Raw genomic sequence first — 22089 nt, forward strand, 5'->3', positions numbered from 1 at the left:
TGGTAGATAAGGATGTTGGAAAGTTGTTTTGATGCCGAGTAGAACGTGCTAGATGAAAGAAATTAGTTTTTCCGCGTTAATTTAAGGTTGAAATTTTCAGAGAACATACAATATTTTGTTAGAGAAACGGCAAAGCTATATTAGTTGTTTTGTAAAAATTCTTATTTCCCTGAGGGCATTTTAATACAAGTAAAGTTGGTCCTAGAGAGAAAGACAAAAGTAATATAATGTGACTACTATTATTTGCACGTGGGTATATACAATTTACTTTTGAGTGCGTGAATAAAGGGATGATGCCATTTTCTGTAAAACAATTGTCTTTCACTGCCAGTTATTCAAATATATCTTGAAGTATAGAGTATTTTCCTTTTGTCACCATAATTATTATTGTTTGTGATGTAAAGCACAAAAGTAATTCCCTGCATTATGAAGGAAACTGTTTTAAACAAGATTCAAATATTATTTTCATCACCGTTCAAGTAAATGGTAAAAAATAAATAAAGAACAAATATTTGCGCTAGCATTCCCTTTTCAATGAATAAAGATTAAAATTATGTAATTTAAATTGTCTTGTTAAATGACCAATTGAAACTCAGCAAATTTGACGTCTGCGTCCCAGCACTGTTTGTCGTTTCTAAGCGACGTCTTTAGTTAACAACGTCATTAACAACGCTGCTTCGAAAGTTGCGGACGCTGCATAGAAAGCTATTCAAGAAAAAACAACAGTTGCATCATTGGCATCGTAGATATGTCCAGGTAAAAACCCACTTACTTTATACTATTTACACTTATATGTGACGATGAATTAACTTGAACCCGGGATGTGTATAAAATTTAGATGTAACTGCAGTATCTTTTTTTATTTATAATACGTTCATGATTGAAGGACTGAACTGTATTACAACATATTTGTTAACTGTCAATACTCGGAATTGAGCTAACGAAGAATACTGTACCCCTTCACTTTCACGCAACATTTCCACAATTTAAAGACTCCGAATAATATTGTGACATTGCGTTATTTAATGTATGGACACTATCTCCCATCTGCCGCATAATCTGCACATCTTTCAAATTCTATTTGAAAGACCCTGGTACATCTGATCATTTGAGGTACTTTTCCTACCTGTAGACTAGCTGAATATTTCAGTCTGCTGCATTTTTCTTCTACAAATAAATTTGTAACATCCGTATTAGTGATTATAAATGACCGGAATTAATGTTATTCGTATTTATTCCAATTAAAATAAACACTTAAAATTATCTGATTAGTGGATACAAAAAGAATTTCACCACAACATTTTTGTTAACAAAAGAGCACATGTCAATGTTTGTGGGTAAATTTATGGTTATTCAAATGAAAGGTCAGAGTAAGGATCTACTATAGTATCAATTGCATCCGTAATGAGTATCTTTTTTCGCATCACAGTAAAAGACCTGTTTTATTTTTTAGGAGAATCACAACATAACAATCTAAAGTGTAATAATGTTTTTCTTTCTTATTTCAGACATAAAAATAGACGGGAGAAGAAACAATCCAATTTATTAGGTAAGTACCTTACACGCACCTTTTATATATGTCTTTTCTTAAATATGGTGACTGATGTTTAGTACTTGCCTTTACATAAGTTTCTTTTGCGATGAACAGGACGTGAAGTGGCTTCACACTTGGTTAAGCTAGAGTATATATTTTTATTATGAAATTAACAATGACAAAAGATGGCTAGAGAAGTCACTTCAATAACAAAACAAAATGTCTACGCTATGACATATAAGTGTACCATAAACATTTCATGTTCATTATACTCATAAATTTAAAAATCATACATAATATAAGATACAATTCTAGGATATGTGATTTTTTTTCTGATAAGACAGTCGCAAATTTGTCAAGTTTGCTATCATATTGCTCGCTTGAAAGTGTGAACATATTTCTTGCGTCCTATCCCTTGTTATACAGTTGAGCTACCGCCAGTCATGAAATAGTTATTTTCATATCACTCGATAAAAAAATCCTGTATTTATAGAAAAAACTTGAATTTTCTGTTTAATATATACATGTTTCTCTTTTTTGATATTACAATTTGAAAAACTTCATCTTACATTATGTGTATTGGCAGAATTTAGTAAAAAGTAGTCCGGTAAAACTATGTGTCATTGCAGCGAAAAGTGGAAATACGGAAAATGAAAATACGCATTTTATTTCAATATTTCATTTATAAGTACAGTATAAAGTAAAGTCGCCTTTTTATCACTTGTGATATAGAATGGATATTTTCATCCGGGTCATAAATACTTTTGGATATATACATGCATATTTTGCCATTTCCGTGTCTTGTATAAATGAGACACGTATCTGAACATGAACAACAGCCTATCTTGGAACTAGACTGGTACGAATTTGACGGAGTTCGCCGGACTTGTACGAACACATATAAATTACTCTTGATTAATTGTTACCTGCACCACCTTAATTCATTATTTACTTAAAACATATACACTTGTAATATGATCTTCTCTACCAACAAGTACACATCGTAACTTACAAACACTTATTAACTCATAAAAATCTGCTTTTGTTATTCTTTAACAAGCACACTTTTAACTTAGAAATATAATTATACGGTTCTAACTTACGAAAATAATAATGCACTGTTAACGTAAAGTATTCTGCACTCTTACCATATAAAATTATGAAATCTGCGCTTATAAAAGTATGCACTTTAACTTCTAAAACTCTGTAATCTTAGGTTATAAAAATCTGTATTCTTAACTTATCTAATATTTCACTTACATTAAAATCTTATTAACACGCTCACTCTTAACTTCTAAAAATTTGGACTAGTTATACCCTGCATGAGCTTATAAAAGTATTTACTCATTTCTCTGTCTTATAAAATATGCACCGAGCTTATAAAAATCTGCTTTCTTAAAGTACAAACATATACTTGCGTAATTTATAAATATATGCACTTTAAAGCTGCACGCCTCCAGATGAGCCAAAATATTTCAAGAAAATCAAACTTGAAAAAAATGTATTAAGACTTTAAGAAACAAAGTACAAGCAATAATCTATACGTGTTACGTGCGTTTAATGACTGATTTTGCAGTATTTACCTTAAAATAATGCAGTAAAAGCTGTTGCTTCGTATTTTGACCTCTTTCTGGTAATTTATGTGGATTGTAAGTGCCGTTTGCGATGTATAAATCACTTTCTTTGTTCCCTTACCTAATTATACTTTTATATACAGTTTCAAAATTTTTATGAAAATTAGCACGAATCTCGGGGCATGCTGCTTTAAACTTTTAACTTATAAATTAATCATATTTTATAATCATAAGCTATGGAAACAATTTCAAACAACAGCATAGTACATCAATACGTGAAATGCATACTTTTACTTGAAAAACAAGATTGGAAAAAAATATAATAAAACATAAATGGCAGAGGATATATCGAACAAGTGAAGGTTCAATACTAAATTTATTGAACGAGTTGAATAAAAACAAATCTTGCGAGTCATGAATCTACGCGATTATTAAAATATATTTATCACATACCTATAAAAGAACTGTTTACAGAGAAAATAATAATTTTTCGTTTTTGATGCGCCTATAGTGTTACGCTAACTTTTTGCGCGCTTCTCCGCGATATTTGTATGAGACATCAAAATATATGCACGGCCAGGCAATACCATTTTTACTGAATAAAAGCCGCACTGGCATGTAATAAACAGAGGATACTGAATGACTCAATTCATCAAAAAATCAAAGTTTCAGAATAAAATTATAAAATACTAGCCTCAATAAATATAGTATTGACTCTACACGAATATATAATATTCTATTTATAACACACCTATAAAAGAACTGTTTATAGTGAAAATAATCAATTTTCCTAAATTGTAACGCTAACGTTTTGCACGGGTTTACACTATGTTTGTATAACGCAAATGACATCACGTCAATATAATAATATGCAGGGACATGCAATACCATTTTTGCTGAATAAAAGGGGCACGGTTATCTATACTGAATAAGTGTAGATATAACACTACATAGAGGATATTGAATGAGTGTAAGTTCAATACTGAATTTATTGCACGAGTTGGCGAGCATAATATTATTTTATTCAACGAGTGCAATAAATTCAGTAATGAACTTACACGAATTTAATATTCTATTTATCACATAACCAAAAATAAAGACCGTTTAAAGTGAAATAAGAGTAATTTTACATTGACGCGCCTATAGTATAACGCTAACATTTAGCGCGTCTTTACACTATGTTTGTATAACGCTTATGACGTCACGTCAAAATATATGCACGGCCGTGCAATACCATTTTTACGGAGTCGCAAAATCGGCACGGGTGTGTGATAAATGCATTTATTGAACGGGTTGAATAATTAAAATTATATTATGACAGTCTCTGGCTCATGAGTTCATTAAATATAGTATTGAATCTACACAAATCTACACGAATATATAGAGGATATTGAATGAGTGTAAGTTCAATACTGAATTTATTGCACGAGTTGAATAAAATTATATTATGCGAGCCTCTGGCGAGCATAATATTATTTTATTCAACGAGTGCAATAAATTCAGTAATGAACTTACACGAATTTAATATTCTATTTATCACATAACCAAAATAAAGACCGTTTAAAGTGAAATAAGAGTCATTTTTCATCATTGACGCGTCTATAGTATAACGCTAACATTTAGCTCGTCTTTACACTATGTTTACAGCTAAGAGAGTTATTTTTCTTTGATGCGTCTGTCATGGTAAAACAATGTAAACTTAAACCTGTCAATGGTAACACAATTGTCAGGGGTAAAACAATGTAAACCTAAACCTGTATAGTGGCGCACTTTCATGTTGTTTTTTTGTGTGTATACATGTTGTATAATGCAAATGACAATACGTTATTGAAATGGTATTACACTAGTACGTGTAGATATCATTTTAAATTTTTTTTCACACTCCCGTGCCGTGCCTGATGTAATAAACCACACTATATTGATCAACCCTTTAAATTGCGTATGTTAAATTGAAAAATAATTTTGATTTTTTTTCAATTACGCAAAGATGGAGACTTACATTAAATTAATTAATTAATGTGCTTCAAAAATGTTTTAGTTTTAAACTTATTAATAGGTTTTAAGTTCCGAAGTGTGTCATATAACACACGAATTAAAACAGCTAAATAATGTTAACTAGCAGAGTTAGGTAAATGTATATGCATAAACACTAAAACAGTTAAAAAAATTATCTAGTGGTATCAATAAGCAATAGATCTACTATAATAGAGCACACTTCAAATATTTTGTCTGTTATTTACACTAGTTTTTAAAGTTATTTCGCGTAAACAAAGATGAAAACACACGTATATTGAAATTTGAAAATGATGTACTTTAAATGATTAAAATACTTATTTTCCAAAATTTATACCCTATTAACCAGAAATGAAACCTGACAGACTGTCATACTGTTTCAGTTTTAATGACGGAAAAATACAAGCACATATATAATTATCTACAGGCGACAAAACAATTTTTTATTTTCTCTTTTTTTACATATACATACGCATACAATTTGCCACGAACTGGCATTTTGCATTATGTAGTTTCCCTTTTTGTTACCTAGTGGTCAAGAGCCTAACTTTTTCTTCTTTATTACCTTGTGGCATGTTCCCTTTGTGCCTCCGTAAATTTACGCATTTTATAGATACCTTAACATTCTTTTTGTGAGAAATTCTTTTAGATCGTTTCTGTCTTTGCAGATGACGAAGTACCGCAGTTACCAAAACTACCCAAACTTCCAAAGTTAAGGACATACACAACTAATTGTGGCAAATTGGATGCACGTAAAGTGATCACAGGTGAGAATGTTTTTGAAAAAAAAAAACCCATATGAATGGAATGCTTATCTCTTATGTATACGAATTTAAAGTACTTATACATTTATTGTACTGGAATGTTACCTTTAAAATTTGGATAAACGGCATGCATACATTTGCCAAAAAAGAATTGAAAAAGAAAAACACTTCAAAATGCATATACAAATACCACTTGTGCAATATAAAGTAGAGCAATTCAGAAATAAATTGTGTGTTGGAAAGATCGTAGTGTCAAATATTGAATTCTTACCACCCCTTTTTTCCTTTGGTGTCCTATTTACCTTGAAATTGACAGATTTTGTATGTTATACAAGTAATTTTCTCTATATACAGCTGTGCCAGTTATTTAAAAATTATTTACCAAATTTTATTAGAGACAGAAATATTTCTAATACGAGTAGAGATCTAATATTTTTTTTATTAAAAGGTATCATTTATCTTTCAGAAGCTGAACTTGCTTCAAAGAAAAGAAACGATGAACCTTTAAATTTTTGTCAAGAGCGACAAAGAATTGCTGAAAAGGTTATACAAAAATGTGGTTATGATAATATTACAGTGAATGCAAGACAAGTTCCGTATTGGAACCAAAGATGTATTCACCCCATTGATAGCGATGGAGTTGAAATCTCCGATGAATTTAGAAATTCAAGTTATCAAGTAAGAGAAATGCCTCTTCAAAGAAGTGCTGAGAGAGAAATAGAGCTAGATAAGAAGCGACAAGCTATGTTGGAGACAAAAGATCGACAGGTTAAGTCTTTGAGAAAATATAAGAAGATTAAATTCGAAGAAAACCAGGGGTCTAGAGTAGCATCTGAAACAGATCAAGAAGAAAAGAACAAGAAAAGACACACGAAAAAGTTAAACAAGTCCAGGGAGGAAAACAGATTTGTTTCATACGAAATGTCTGAGGACCCCGCTTGGCAACGCCACATGGCAACGTCACATGGTAACGCCGCATGGCAACGTCATATGGCAGTACACGACAACTACACACAACTGCCTCAATCTAAGTATCATATTCTTCCCCCTATTAAAGAACATCAGCAGGTGCAAAAACAAACTGAAGTTATTCAAGTCAATGTTGTAGACGACCGGTCTGATAGCAACTGCAGTGACATTGAATTAGACAAAGGTTATACGTCTGGACACGCTGAAATTGTACGCAAAGACAAGAAATTGCAACAAGAACTAAAGTTAGACTTGAGTTTTACAAAAACTCCCGAACCAAGGAGAAAAGCAAACAAAATATCAAAACAAAGTAAAAGTCAAGATAACATGACAACAAGGAGATTATATAACACGAGTGAAAGATTATAAAATTATTAGATAACCACAATGATTCCACATGATACTTTTTGAAAGATTTGAATTGAACAACAGTTTGAAGTTTTATTTTATTGCAAACATATTGACAATTATTTTATGTCTATAATGTTTCCGTACATTTTCAAAAGAATGGGAACTATATTAATGCTATATGGAAAGACCAACAAATATTATTAGAGTTGATGATCTGAAAAAATTAGACAGGGCCTTAACTACAATTATAAAGCCAGAAAAATACAGACTCACAAATTCAGTATCATGATATAATTTATTGATATGGACAGTTTATAACATATTGAAATGTGTAGACAACAATCAGAAGTCAAAGTCAAAGTACAGAAACTTATAATGGCGTACTTTGCAGGAATGATAAGAATTCATGATGCAAATATACTGCTGGAACCATGAAATACCCTCGATCTAAAGAAATTGTAAGAATTCAAAATCAGGATGAAAGTCAGGAATGGTAATTGCAACTTTACCACGATACAAAGTTCATGCAGGAAGTGTTTAATGTATATTAGGGACAGATATTGCAATGCTTTTGAAATATCCACGAGAGACAGTGCTAGCATTGTAAAAAAATACCTCGCAGGAATTGTAAACAATCCACAGGACAAAGATCGTATTGAAATTGTTAAATGTCATAAATGATATATAGATAATTTGATGCTCATATTTAAAGATTGTTATTTGAAATTAAAAAGAATGTGTATAAATTTCCTTTGCTTTTTTTATTTCCACTAGTCTTCTATGAAACTACCTCTTATAATATTATAGCAATTTGTATCATAAAACATATAATTCTTGATATGCAAGTCCACATATGATCTGAAATAAATATCAAATCTAAGCTTTCTATGAAATTACCTCTTATAATATTATAGCAATTTGTATCATAAAACATATAATTCCTGATATGCAAGTCCACATATGATCTGAAATAAATATCAAATCTAAGCTGATTTTGGATATTTACTAAACAGGCATATAAAACTTAAATAGTATAAAAAAGCTACTTTTTTCAACACCATCAAGGTCAAACATCAATAATCTAGAATAATTTATGGAAAGCCTTGACTGTCTTATAATTATAAACCTGAACATTGTTATGTCCAAATAGCAATATATTGAGTCAACCTTTCCTTATACAAGGTGCACTCTCAATATATTATGTGGATCCATCTTTATATGTAGTCAACTGAACAATACATGTATATGATGTCAATGTGTCTTTATATGATGTCATTATATCATTATGTGATGTGCATTTTTGAATATATTATGTGGAACCATCCTTATATAAAGTCAAAATAACAATATATTATGTCAGTCTGTCCTTATATGATGTCAGTCTGTCATTATATGATGTGAAGTTATGAATATATTATGTGGAATAATAATTATATAGAGTCAACTCAATATGATGTCAATGTCTCCTTATATTATGTCAATCTATTAATATACGCTGTGCATTTTTCAGTATATTATGTACAATCTTCTTTATATAGAGTCAACTTAACAATATATGATGTAAATGTGTCCTTATATGATGTAAATCTTTCATTATACGATGTGCATTAATGAATATATTGTGTGGAACCATCTTTATATAGAGTCAAAATAACATTATGTTATGTAGAACCGTCTTTATATAGAGTCAACTTAACAATATATGATGTCAAGACGTCCATTTATGATGCCAATCTTTCATTGTACGATGTGCATTAATGAATATATTATGTGAAACCATCTTTATGTACAGTCAACTTAACATTATATGATGTCAACACGTCCTTATATGATGTCAATCTTTCATTATACGATGTGCATTAATGAATATATTATGTGAAACCATCTTTATATAGAGTCAACTTAACATTATATGATGTGTATGTGTCCTTATATGATGTCAGTCTTTCATTATATGATGTGCAATTACGAATATATTATGTGGAACCATTCTTATATAGAGTCAAAACAACACTTTATTATGTAGAATTGTCTTTATATAGAGTCAGCTTAACAATATATGATACAATTTACTTTGAGTTTTCCCGCTGTCGCCACGAACGGTGCATAGTGAGATATAACCCGGTAAATTTAACCCCATCAGTATAATGACAGAAGCACACGATATAATGATGTTTGCACTTCATATAAAGCAGCGGTCGTATAACAATAGATGCACATCGTATAATGAAAGATTGACATAATATATTGATAAGTTGACTGTATATAATGATTCTACCACATCATATATTCATAAATGCACATCGTATAATGATTGGTCGACATCATATAAAGACACATTGACATCATATATTGTTGAGTTGACTTCATATAAGGGTGCATCTACATAATATATTCATGAGTGCACATCGTATAAAGAAAGAGTGACACAACAACGTTAATTTTCACAATTATAAGACAGTCATGGCTTTCCATAATAATTCGTCACACAGTATATCTACAGAAATAAATCTGTAAAATAAACGTTAACGACTTTTTAACGGCGTTTCCAACACCAACCCGCAACTAGATTGTATGTAATGTTCATTTCTTGTAAACATTTTTTTTTCATTATATTTTGTAAATATCTGCTGTTTGTTTGTTTGAGAAACTAGTTTTACGATGTGTTAATGGTCGGCGTAAAAACCAGAAAAACAAACTAACATGTTGTTGTCTTGAAATCTTTAATAGTCCGCTAGCTTGACACAATATTCCAAAAGTCAAAGAGACAATGAAACACTACATTAATGCAGAAAAAAAGCTTGATAAAGCTTTTGAATTACTTCTTTACATGTTTATACGTTCATGGTCCCCATATAACAGTGCATTTTTGAATATTCTTTTACATTGTGTGTAATTTTGATTTTGGATTAAAAGAAGAGCCAATAACAGGAAAAAGGAATTAATTGAGATATTGTGAAAAAACAACAACAAAAACAAACAAACAAACAAAGAAACAAACAACAACAATATATAAAAACAGTAACACCGTTTTGAAATATTTTTTTCCCATATGCAGTCTTACTTTATTAACGATCCATCGGTACGATGGACATATGACATATCCGTTTTTTATTTATCTCGTGTCTAAAAAATTTACGAGATGTAACCTCATTATCACGTGGCCACAAAAATAACACAACCCCCCCAGAAAAACAACAACAAAAAAAAAAACACCCCCCCCCCCAAAAAAAAAAAAAACATGCCACCGTACTTTGAAGGGTCTCATTTCAATTATAATATCTTCACGTTAAAGTAGTTTCTGTGACACTCGACACATTTGGTCAATTCTGTGCTCTTTCTAACAAATGGTAAAAGTTTCGGTAATGTTGATACAAAAGCCTCTGCGCCAGTTGATCTACTGTTTACTATCCTCAAACTTTTATCATCTACTTCTGCCGTTTCTCTACAGCTGATATTGTCAATTGACTCTAACATCATTTCTATTTCCTGCAAAAACTGTTCGCATGGAAACTTGTAAATTTTGCCTCTTAGAATATTATGCTTTCCAAAAAAGATGCTCGGGATATTTAGGGAAAATCTGTCTCCTGGCATGAAAACTCTTGCCAATCTGCTTGGTTCAATTTTTTCTTCTTCCGCTTTTCGGTTAAACAGATAGTGTAAACATGAGGCTACTAACGTTTTGAAACAAACTGCTAGATTCTCTTCCTCTTCACAATGACAGCTATGCTTAAGGACGAGTGTCTTCAATGCATATGAAGGGAGGAATGTAAAGCCATTACCACCATTGAAAATATATTTCAAAAGTTTGTAGCAATCTTTATGGTGCTGTCCCATACTCCGCACCAATTCAACTTCAGTTTCGGTAAATACCAAACACATGCATTGCTTTGCATCACAAGACGCCTTTTCGCGACAAGAAATCAGCATGACTTTTCCATTCTCCTTCACCTTCCTGAAGAAAAGCGGATCATATGTATCTTTTTCGGAAATGATGTCAGGCGTAAGTTCTACCTCTATTGCAGGTGTTATGTCAACTCCTATCGTAATTATCTCACCACTGCGATTGGATTTCCAACGAAATTTAGGAGTAAACGCTGGACCGTGTTTTTTGACATGGAAGTTAAAAAACGAATCTGTTTCGATTTCCCCAATATCAGTTTTACATGCGAGTTTATCATTTTGCATGAAGTTACACACTTCCTCTCTAAATGCGTTTCCTAAGGTATCAAAATAACCACTTAACCAGTCAGAATGACCTCTCGTAAAATTGCTCTTTAGATATTCACCATCCATCCACTTTGCCCAAATGGTTTTCAAACCCGGATCTATGATTTTAACATGAGCATATCCTCTGTTTTTCTCACATGCTCTCTCGACTTGCACACCATTTGCTTCTATTTTTAGAATAGCTAGGTAATCAAATTCATTCGGGTGACCTACACTTGTTTCTTCAGCCATACTTCCTACTCTGACGACACGTGAAAACTGGAGCCATCCCACCTTTGACGAAATAGTAGCCACCAAAGTTTCAACTACAAAGTCGACACTGCAAATTATGTCACACATTTCTTTCTTTGTTAAACGAAAATTAATTCGTCTTTTGAGTAGATTATGGAAATATTCCGTCAGTTTGAAGTTCTTTTCATTTTCAGAATTTTTGTCGGGCTTTTTGTCTGCCATCTTGTTATGTTGTTGCTTTTTGTGAAAGAGTTAATATCTGTCAGAAATAATATTCTTATTATACTTTTAAACAGTAAATTTGAATAACGCAAAGAAATTAATGCTCATTAAAAGAGTCAAAATTATAAATTGTATCATAAATTCTTGTTTACATTGAACGTCTCTCTTCGCCATAATATCTTTATTTAGTAATAATCCTGATAAAATATATATATTTGTAAACTCCGAGGACAGACATCTTGAGACCTAACTTATAAAGAACAACTGTTGCAACATTATAATTGCATATCAATTAAATGTAATTATATATACAAATGTACATGTACAAACCAACATACTGAACCATCAAAATGATAAGAACAACTTACAGAAAATTATCACAATGACTTATTCTAGTTAACAAAATAGGATCGAAAATAACGAATGATAACAACACTGATTTTACCTTTATTCTGTTAAAATCTCAATGTAAGTGACAGAGAAATGACAATAACTGACAAAACCAATGAGGACATAAATATGTTTACAACAATTGCATCGACACGGCCAGCTTGTTTTTGATGTCAAAAGTACTTTAAGATGAACTGTACTTATACAAATAGTTCGTTCAACTTTGTTGAACTTTATGATTTTGACAATTAAACTGCTTGATTAATTACTAACTTGTTTACGTTTTACGCTTTGTGACATACTTAATTAGGTTATCTAAATTCATTGAAAACTCAATTATTAATGTATACATATAAACAAAACAAACACTTTTGTACACCTTAACATTTTATAATAACAAACAATAGATTTTAAACATTCAAATGACGAGTAATAATTTGAGCCGCGTCACGACAAAATCAACATAATGCGTTTACGGCCAGCATCCGCGCAGTCTGATCAGGATCCATGCTGTTCGCTTACAGTCTGATCAGGATCCATGCTGTTCGCTTACAATCAAGTTGAGAAACTGATAGCGAACAACATGGATCCTGATCAGACTGTGCGGATGCGCAGGCTGGTCTGGATCCAAGCTGGTCGCAAACGCATTACGTTGGTTTTGTCATGGCGCGGCTCATTTATCTTCTAGAAACAGTAAAAATGCACAAAACCGTCAACATCTACCAAATTATATAAAACATAATAATCTGTTTATCGACATATTATATGAAATGTGAAGATAAACGTTCAATTAGTATATCATTTTGTAATACACAGTGGGTTATTATGGTACGTTATTTATATACATGTATCCGAAAGCTGAATAGAATAATGAGTTGATGACCTAAACATTCCGAAAATCTATTTATAGAGGGATGTACTCCTATCGGTAATTCCCGGTTTTGACCGGGATTCACTAGTGACCGGCGAATAGTACCATACATTTATTGTCCGGTCTCTCCCGATTTTGGAGTAGATGTTTGATATCGTTACAGAACAGAACAAATATTTTACAGATAAATAAGCTTTTTTCAAAATGAATGTTTGTCACTTAGTTTGGTTGCAATAATTAATAAACACAGATCAACTCTCAAATTTATTGATCATTATTATACATAAACATACAATTCGAAAAAAAACAACAACAACAATAGCATGTTTTATTTTATTAATATGAGATGAAAACAATACATATGTACAATAATTTAGAAAAAAGGTACATTTTTATGGTATTAATATGACACTATCAACTTTGAAACATTTTATTTAATATGTGATTCGTGTTTAGTAAAGATGCCGAGGAATTATTCACAGTTACAAATTAGATAATTGATTGATAATTTAAAAAATGATAAAGAAAAATACAAATGTACATGTATATGGTTTAAGAATAAACAATGTATATTGAAAGATTAACCATATTTTACTGACTTTTTTCCAGTTAAGTTTTGACTTATAATCGTCGGTCAATATGACAATTGAATTCTTAAAATAGTAGTAAACGTAAAAAACATTATAAATGATTGTATACATGTATATCCGTTGCTATTAATTACCACAATCATAAAGAAATAACAAGTAATATTCTAATCTCTACCATGCTAATCAAAGTTAATAATGAACAATGTCTTTCGTCCGTTCATTCATAAGTGATATACAATTCTGGTAAAAACCAATTAACCATTGAAAAGTTTATAAGAATATCTTGTCATCATATATCTACTAGTTCATTTTTACTTGCTGCATTTCTTGCTTGGACGCCCTTTGATGCTTTGCATCAATGCTTTTCTTGTATATAACATGTATTAAGTGTTATATTTTTGAACGCTCGGTTATTTTCTGCCAAACCGTTTTTGTATGACAATATCGCCGCATCAGATTTAGATCTAGTTATTATACTATTTCATATTAACACTAATACAAATCAATGATTTCAGGTTTATGTGTTTTTGTTAAACAGATTCGATCATTCCAATGGTGAAATGGGTAAAATTTTACACTTTACTGTATTTTTAGTTTTTACACATTAAATCAGCTTCGTGTTTTCATACAAATAACAGAAATCTGAATTTGTGCTGCTTTAAAGGTTTAATGTACGGTAAAAATGCACGACTAAAATATTATCATTGCTGTGAGTATGTATAATAAATAAATTTGCATCCATATCAATTTGATGCTAACACAGATCTATATTAGGTACCGGGCTTTACAAACTCAATAAAGTAGATAATTTTGTTAAGATAAACTATGATAGGTCTATAAATGAGGGATGTTGCATGTTTTCATTATCCCTTATGTACAGACAAAACAACCCGAGTCTGCAATTTTCATGTAATTTTGTTGTGATTAATGCTTCCGAAGGATCACACTTTATCAAGGTTTCAAATTAAAGTGCTAAAACAGACACAGTGACTGACATTTTCATCTTGTGACTTATTCTTAATATAGAAAAATAATCAAATTTTCTGAACAAAGTGCAATTATGCATGTATTACTACGCCCTTTGAATGACTAAAAATGTCAATAAATTACAACCTTTCAGGTTATCCACAACAAGAAAAAAACATGTTAAAAAGATAATGCAAGCTAGTATTGCCTACATAATATATAATGTGAAACCATATGGCTGGGCAGTTAAATGCTATACATGTTTTGATCGAAACCAGTTCGATGATTTTTCATATAATGTCTTCCTCTGTATTGCCTGAAGTAATTTTCAAGGCAATTTTGAACAAGTCTGAAATGTTTGTTCATAAATGGTACCATTAGATTTGCATATGCTTGAGCCCCTGTTTTATGGCCGTTTACAATATTCAGTTCCGAGTAATCAGGTTTCTCCTGCTTATTGATCTCTTCTAAAGATTCTAACATTCTCTCTATTGAAGAAACAAACTGTTCACGTGTAAATTTGAAATCTTTGCCAACAAGAACGTTATGTGTTTTAATGAAAATACTGGATACGTTAATTCCGAATTTCCATCCCGGCATAAACATTCTTACCAATCTACTTGGTTCTATTTGTTCTTTCCTTTCAGCCTTGCTAATTTCATACAGCAAAGACGCTACGATGACTTTAAAGCAAACTGCCAGATTTGCGTTTTCCCGACAGTTAATGTCATGCTTTATCACAAGCATTTTGAATGCATAAGACGGTATATATGAATATCCTCCTCCGCTGTTGAAGATGTATTTCAAAAGCTTGTAGCATTCTTTGTGATGATCGCTTAGGTTTCGGACAAGCTCGACCTCTGTCTGCCGTAAATGTTATACGAAAGCAAAGGCCATCATCACATGCCGTTGACTCATTACACGGAATTAGCATATATCTACCGTGTCTTTCGAGCCTTTTCCATACTCCTGAATGAAATGTTTCATTCTCTGCAATCACATTTCCGTGTCGTGACATGTTTACTTCTATTGCAAAGTCATATCAATAGTTATCGTCTCGGCCTTCTCCGGGTTTTTGATTCCCATATAAATGTATGCATGAACGCTGGACCGTGATTAACAACATCCTTATCGACCCGTAGTGTACCCGTGTTTCTGCTGCATCTTATATCTCCTGAACTTTGAATGACTTTTACGACCTCTGACATAAATGCGTTTGACAGACTGTCGTTACAAGGATCCAAAATGCTCTGAAAACGTTGATCTTTTCTTCTCACTTTCCGTCCAACTGATCTAATAAAACCAACTAATTCAGTGATCTTTCCGAAAAAATCATGACTGAAAGATCCCTTCAGGTAGTCCCCGAGAAGAAAAGGTTCCCAAAGAGATCGAAGGCGCTGATCCAAAACTTTAACATGTGCATATCCTTCTCTTTCTTTTCCGCTGCAATCGCGTTTAACTTTCACCCCATCCTGATGAGTTACAATAAGAAAATCAAACTCATCGGGGTTAACTATGCTCGTTCTTTCTGCCATGCTTCCAACTTTAAGTATTCGGAGTTTGTCATATGGACCTAACCATTTTACATTATTTGCCACTCGCAAAACAATGTCATGTACTAGTGTCTCTACAGCAAGAACAATGTCTTTTGTTTCATCCGGGGGTATTTGAAACTTAATCTTATTGTTCAGTAAATCTCGGAAGAAGTACGTTAGTTTACAGTTCTTCTCTTCTTCAACGACAGACGAACACGCCATTTCGGAAGTGGATATTTTAGTAGCAGGTGCCTTACAGAAGATATGATCTTTTTCTTTCAAGACGTTGATACTTGATATGAAAAAGAATAATTAACTTAATTAAGATAAGAAAAAACTTAATTAAGATACAAGCTATTAGAAATTACGAAAGCCTAATAGTGTCAAATAAAATTAAAAAAGGCGTTATAACGCGAATAAAAGCGTTATTACGCGAATCAAAAGGCGTAATTACGTGGAACAAAGGCGTAATAACGTGAAAAAAGCGAAGCAACGCAAATAAAGGCGAAGTAACGCGAATATAGGCGTTATAAAGCGAATTGAAAGGCATAATTACGCGAATCAAAAGGCGTTATTAATATCGCGAATAAAGGAGTTATAAAACGAATCAAAGGCGTAATAACGCGAATCAAGGCGATATAACGCGAATCAAAAGGAGTAGTGACGCGAAAAAGGCATAGTAACGCTAGGTTTTCCAATTCGCTTGATAACGCAAATTACAAACGCATTATACATCGCAACACTTTCATCATAGCCATACCCTCTCCATTACTATCAAATGCCCCTACGTTACTTTACCGCGCCAAGCGAAGAAAATCATTGACTCGGCAATTCTATCTGCGCTCAAGCCACTTACAACTCGCTCATGGAACTCAACTATCAAATATCCATTCTACTAACTCATCATTCCATTTCACGCAGTATCATCGCAACTTTTCTTTGTCATCACCTCACACTCACCTCTTGATTCATTCGTCATCTCTACATGTGCTTGCGACGAACTCTCAATCCACCGCGCTCACTTGGGCTGTATTCAAAAACAGTATTACTGTCTGCAATCACCATGCACTACAACTCCATTGATTTTACATATGTCAGCCTCATACGAGTAAAGACTTAATTTTCATTTCTCTTTATCTTTGTTATCCTGGTATACTTATCCCCTTAATTCTCGCCATTCTTTATGAACGCCTTTTGTCTTCGGCCGATTATACACGCTGTATATATTGGCGTTATTACGGCCTTTAGAGTCGCGATTATAAGCCTTTTTTCGCGTTTACCTTACCGCTTCCCTTCGATCTCTCGCGTACACTTATGCCTATTTCAATTCGCGTTATAACACTCTGCTCTTGCGTTAATTTGCCCTTTACCTTCTGCGTTTGCCCTACCACGCCCCTTTATGATTCGCGTAATAACGCTTTATTCGCGTTATAACACACTTTGCAACTTTTTTATTTCTTCTTACTATTCTAATATATGACCCACTCTGTTAGGTCTTTTGAAAGAAATAATCTATACACAGAACACCGCACCAAACCCCTGAGCCATGATCGTGAAAAGATTGGATTTGAGAATTCAAGTTAATTTTTATAACTTGTCAAATTCAAATATTCCATATCCTCTATACTTACCAAAATAATATACAAGCACACTAGTCAAGTATGCATTGTTAAAAAACTTTAATTTGGTAATGACATAAAAATGTTTTAGATAAGACGGGTTATCTATTTTTTTGTAGATTAAATATTGACGTTTCTACGATTAAATAGCTGTCCTTACAGTTCTAAAGGTATAAATTTTGGCTAAAATATTTTGTTTGCATACTTTCTAAAGTATGTTCGTAATTCAAAGTTTCGAAGTATTTATATAGCACATTGGCATTAAAATATTAAAAACATAGCAACATCTATTTTGAACAATTTCTCATATTTCGGAACTTCAAATGCAGTAGAGCAACGATGCCCAATTGATTCTAATTGTTTTTTCTTTAAAATTCTGTACAGTTCATGTATGAAAAATCCCCATTGAATTAACTAGGTAAATTTAACTTATTTTAGTTTATTAATTAAAGCACGTTCGTTCTATTTGAAAGGGTTTTGTATTGTGCACAATTTAGATGCCTTATTGTTCCATTTTCTTTTTGTTTTTAAGAATAATATCTTAGGTACTACCAATACTAGATAACCAAATTAGTTTATTAGTATAGGTAAAAGTTTATTAGTACGTATATTTACGAAAATGAAATTGGTCAGGCAAGCTTGGCCACAGTATAAGTTTATCTTTAGTTTAAATCGGCTTATGGTCGCTAAACCTCATTAAATGCCCCAACAGGTTCAATAAACGAGAGAATTTGTGTAAATAATAAACTTTAAAAACGAATACCACACCAAGGGAAATTTGGAAATCTCTAGCAGTAACTGTGTGTAAGGTTACAAAAGGTGAAATATGTAAAACACAAGAGTGATCATGTAAAAATAAACATAACAAAGGTACCATATACCTTACTAGGTTCTCTACTGGCACAGTGGTGATATTTGTGCATTTTTATTTATCTCGTGGCCAGCAGTTACTAACTCGTGAGCACGAGATATTAAGTGGTTCGCAGACATACTATTTCGTGGCCACGAGTAACTAAGTCGTGCGCACGAGACAACTAAGTGGTGGACACTAGCTACTATGTCATCTGGCAAAACGAGGTTACTAAGTCATGTGGCACGAGATAACTATGTCGTAGGACAAGAGTAACTCAGTTGTTCGCATGAGATACTATGTCGTGGCCACGCAGCTGTTATTTAGTCGTGGAACGAGATAATTAAGTGGGTTTGCACGAGTTACCATGTCGTAAACACGAAGTTACTTAGTCGTGCACACGAGATAAATAACACTTTATATTTGAATTGTCTTTAGTTAACTAGAACATGTGCCAATCTCTGACCCATACTTCACCCTGCCCTGTCACAGTGCTTATTATATATAAAATTATATGACTGGACAATGATTTTACATTTAATTGTTTGACCCAGATGCGCTCAAACATTATCAATTGCCAGCCTACTTGATCAATTGACACACCTCACATGCCACATACTACGCGCTCTCATATAAACCAACATGGCCTATTTTCCTCTCTAGTTTATCAGACATGGAATTTTACATGCAAGCTAGTCACTGGTAACTCTTGACCATTTGGGACCTGAATTACCCACCCTCAAACACCTCAGAAGGTCATCTTCTGGCAAATCGGGCAACTCGCTCTCTTCACCACACACTACAAATAAACCAGGGCTTATTAACCCCTCTCAAGTTAACTCGTTATGAACAAGGGTTAACAGGCCGTTATGTACATACTGATTCAATCCTAACAACAAAGGCATATCTTAGGTCAAAAATTAAAGTCTGCATCTATTGAGCCTTGGCTGGGAGATCACGTTAAACACTGATCCTACAAGACACTGTATGCAAGTTTAATGTGACTTAGTAACTCACGTAGACCACCCGACATATATAATAAATATACGCCGCACCGGGTCATCATCTGTGCGCACCGTAGTTCTCACTAAGCATTTGGGAATGAGCCTTGGTCCTATTCTTCGTAAATAAAACGATTCAGTAGTTTTTTGAAAGAACAAGCAACCCACCACACCTTCCTACACAAAGCACAATAAAAAATATAAAAAGGAAAAAAGAAGAAATAAAACCAGGTTCAAGATTTCACGAAATTTGCTATCAGTCATGTCTCGCAAAAAATCAGGACTTAACTCATGGCAATACCGATAAAGTATTCTCAAGATCAGCTATTGAGACTACGAAAATATAGCTAATCACAAACATCTTTTGTAAAACATTTGTGCTCGTTCTTTATGATAGCGTAGCTTGTTTTATTCATCACCCATCACTTTAATCATTTTAACTCTCATACAGCAAATAATTGTTCTTTATTTCATCTTATCAACATGCAGAAAAACCTAACAAAACACGCCATCATCCGTTAATATACGCCCATTCCTATGACTGCATACAAGACGCGCGTCGATCCTTCTAATCTGGCCTTCTTCAGGCTACAGTCTCACAGTCACCATAGTCTCAAAGACCTTTCTATTGCATCGGCCTCTTGTCAAATATACGAGGCGTCCCTCAATACAAAACGTTTTTCCACAATTTAGAAACAGAGCTTTTTAAAAACTGGTCTTTAAATCATTAAAATGTATCCTCTGCAGGTAATCATTTTAACTGGTTAGAAAGTTATTCCTTTCATAGTCAGATCATTTCTATAGTAAGCCACATGTATAATGATGTATAGAACTCATTGGCTTGATTTGTAATGAATCCTGTCTATAACAGTCAACTTGATTATTGACACATTTTAACTAGTTTTAGTTTCAAACTAAAGTATGTAACGGTTTTATAATTCCGGAAGAACAAACGTAAGAATGAAATTTAGCCAAGTAAAAGATCTTTGCCGATAAAAAGGTTATTTCTTGATAGTGCAAATTATACAGTATCACGTACATATTCAAAATTTTGTTTATTCGAATTATATTGTTTTAAAAATACCCCTTAAACTAATCATATTCGCATTTACTAACATATGTACTAATAACAACGATTCAGAATTAAACAATATATTACCTGAAGACAGCAAATATTTCCGCAGATTTTAACAAATATGTCAAAACATAATGTTAGAAAGGTTTGCGATGATCTAAGTTTTGCTTATGATTAAATCACTTTCTAAATATAGTAATATATTTTTTAGATTACAGGATATAGATAAGAGCCATACAAGTCATCAAGTATATTCACAACATAAGAACTTTACAAATAATTACATTTAAATCTCATAGTTTAAATAGTACAAAAAATAGTACAAACATCACCTTTATCATTGTACTATGATATTTTTAGTTATATTAATCATTTTTTTCATGAATACATTTTCAAGGAAATTATTACACGTATTTTCGACTTTTTTACCAATATATCATAATTATCCGAAAATATTTCTACATTTTTATGATAAGAGTGGATTGTCTTGTTTACTTAATATAAATTGCTGAATTACAAAAAAAAACAACAACAAAAAAAAAAAACAACAAAAAAAAACAAAAAAAAAACACAAAACAACAGAAGTATTTTAATGATAAAAAAGTTTCAAACAAAGTTTTTAGTCACATATTGATATTTCAAAAAAAAAAGCAGATAACGTAAGAGTAGGAATCCCAATTATCATATCGCCTAAGTTGTCAAGGAATGTTTACGTACATATCATACCCCCTGCATTGTCCCTAACATCAGTGTAAAGGAATGTTACGTACATTGTTTGTTTAACTTATGATAACATGAAAATGGCCATGATCATCTGCACTTGGCAAATCCTTCCCATTTGAAGTAAAATACAATATACTTGAAGCTAATCCCGCATTGTCAATAATTGTTTAATTTTATTCCCATTTACAAATTAACGTTTACAAACGTGTTTGGTGTTGATATTAGTCGTATATTAGTGCTATAGTTTATAGATCATTTTCACATTACCTCGATGAAAAGTTATGTCATAGAAATACTTTCCTTTATCTATATTTCTATTAAAGTGAGAATATGCCCATTCAAATGCAAATGGTAAGCGCACAGGTCAAAGTGAAAAAAATTTGTCATAACGTTACATACATTGTTTGTGTTAACCTTATGATTACATGAAATGACCATGCTTATCTGCACTTGTACTAAATTAAAGGCCATATCCTTCCCTTTGAAGCTAGTGCCGCATTATCGATAATATTGTTTAATTTTATTCACATTGTAACGACCAAGCGCCAAGCTCATTGATAATTTTCGAATAAGAAATTTTA

At 32.3% G+C, this 22089-nt stretch overlaps 3 protein-coding genes across 3 annotated transcripts; 1 reads left to right on the plus strand and 2 right to left on the minus strand.

Moving 5' to 3' along the window:
• Positions 1 to 655: 655 nt before the first annotated feature.
• Positions 656 to 10353, plus strand: LOC132727627 (uncharacterized). Its single transcript, XM_060713200.1, has 4 exons — positions 656 to 756; positions 1509 to 1549; positions 5790 to 5888; positions 6352 to 10353. Exons 1-4 carry the CDS (start codon positions 749 to 751, stop codon positions 7221 to 7223), a joined length of 1020 nt encoding a protein of 339 aa, XP_060569183.1. The 5' UTR covers positions 656 to 748; the 3' UTR covers positions 7224 to 10353.
• A 99-nt stretch (positions 10354 to 10452) lies between these two features.
• On the minus strand, positions 10453 to 12971 carry LOC132727625 (uncharacterized). The gene is made up of 2 exons (XM_060713196.1): positions 12334 to 12971; positions 10453 to 11925 (listed from the first exon to the last, which is right to left on the minus strand). The coding sequence occupies exon 2, from the start codon at positions 11886 to 11888 to the stop codon at positions 10479 to 10481; it is 1410 nt and encodes a 469-aa protein (XP_060569179.1). The 5' UTR covers positions 11889 to 11925; positions 12334 to 12971; the 3' UTR covers positions 10453 to 10478.
• A 2783-nt stretch (positions 12972 to 15754) lies between these two features.
• On the minus strand, positions 15755 to 20935 carry LOC132727616 (uncharacterized). The gene is made up of 2 exons (XM_060713189.1): positions 20870 to 20935; positions 15755 to 16532 (listed from the first exon to the last, which is right to left on the minus strand). Exon 2 carries the CDS (start codon positions 16460 to 16462, stop codon positions 15755 to 15757), a length of 708 nt encoding a protein of 235 aa, XP_060569172.1. The 5' UTR covers positions 16463 to 16532; positions 20870 to 20935.
• Positions 20936 to 22089: the final 1154 nt, after the last annotated feature.

The sequence above is a fragment of the Ruditapes philippinarum genome, unplaced genomic scaffold (assembly GCF_026571515.1).
Source record: "Ruditapes philippinarum isolate M1 unplaced genomic scaffold, ASM2657151v2 ctg662_1_1_1_1, whole genome shotgun sequence".
In the NCBI taxonomy this organism is placed as follows: domain Eukaryota; kingdom Metazoa; phylum Mollusca; class Bivalvia; order Venerida; family Veneridae; genus Ruditapes; species Ruditapes philippinarum.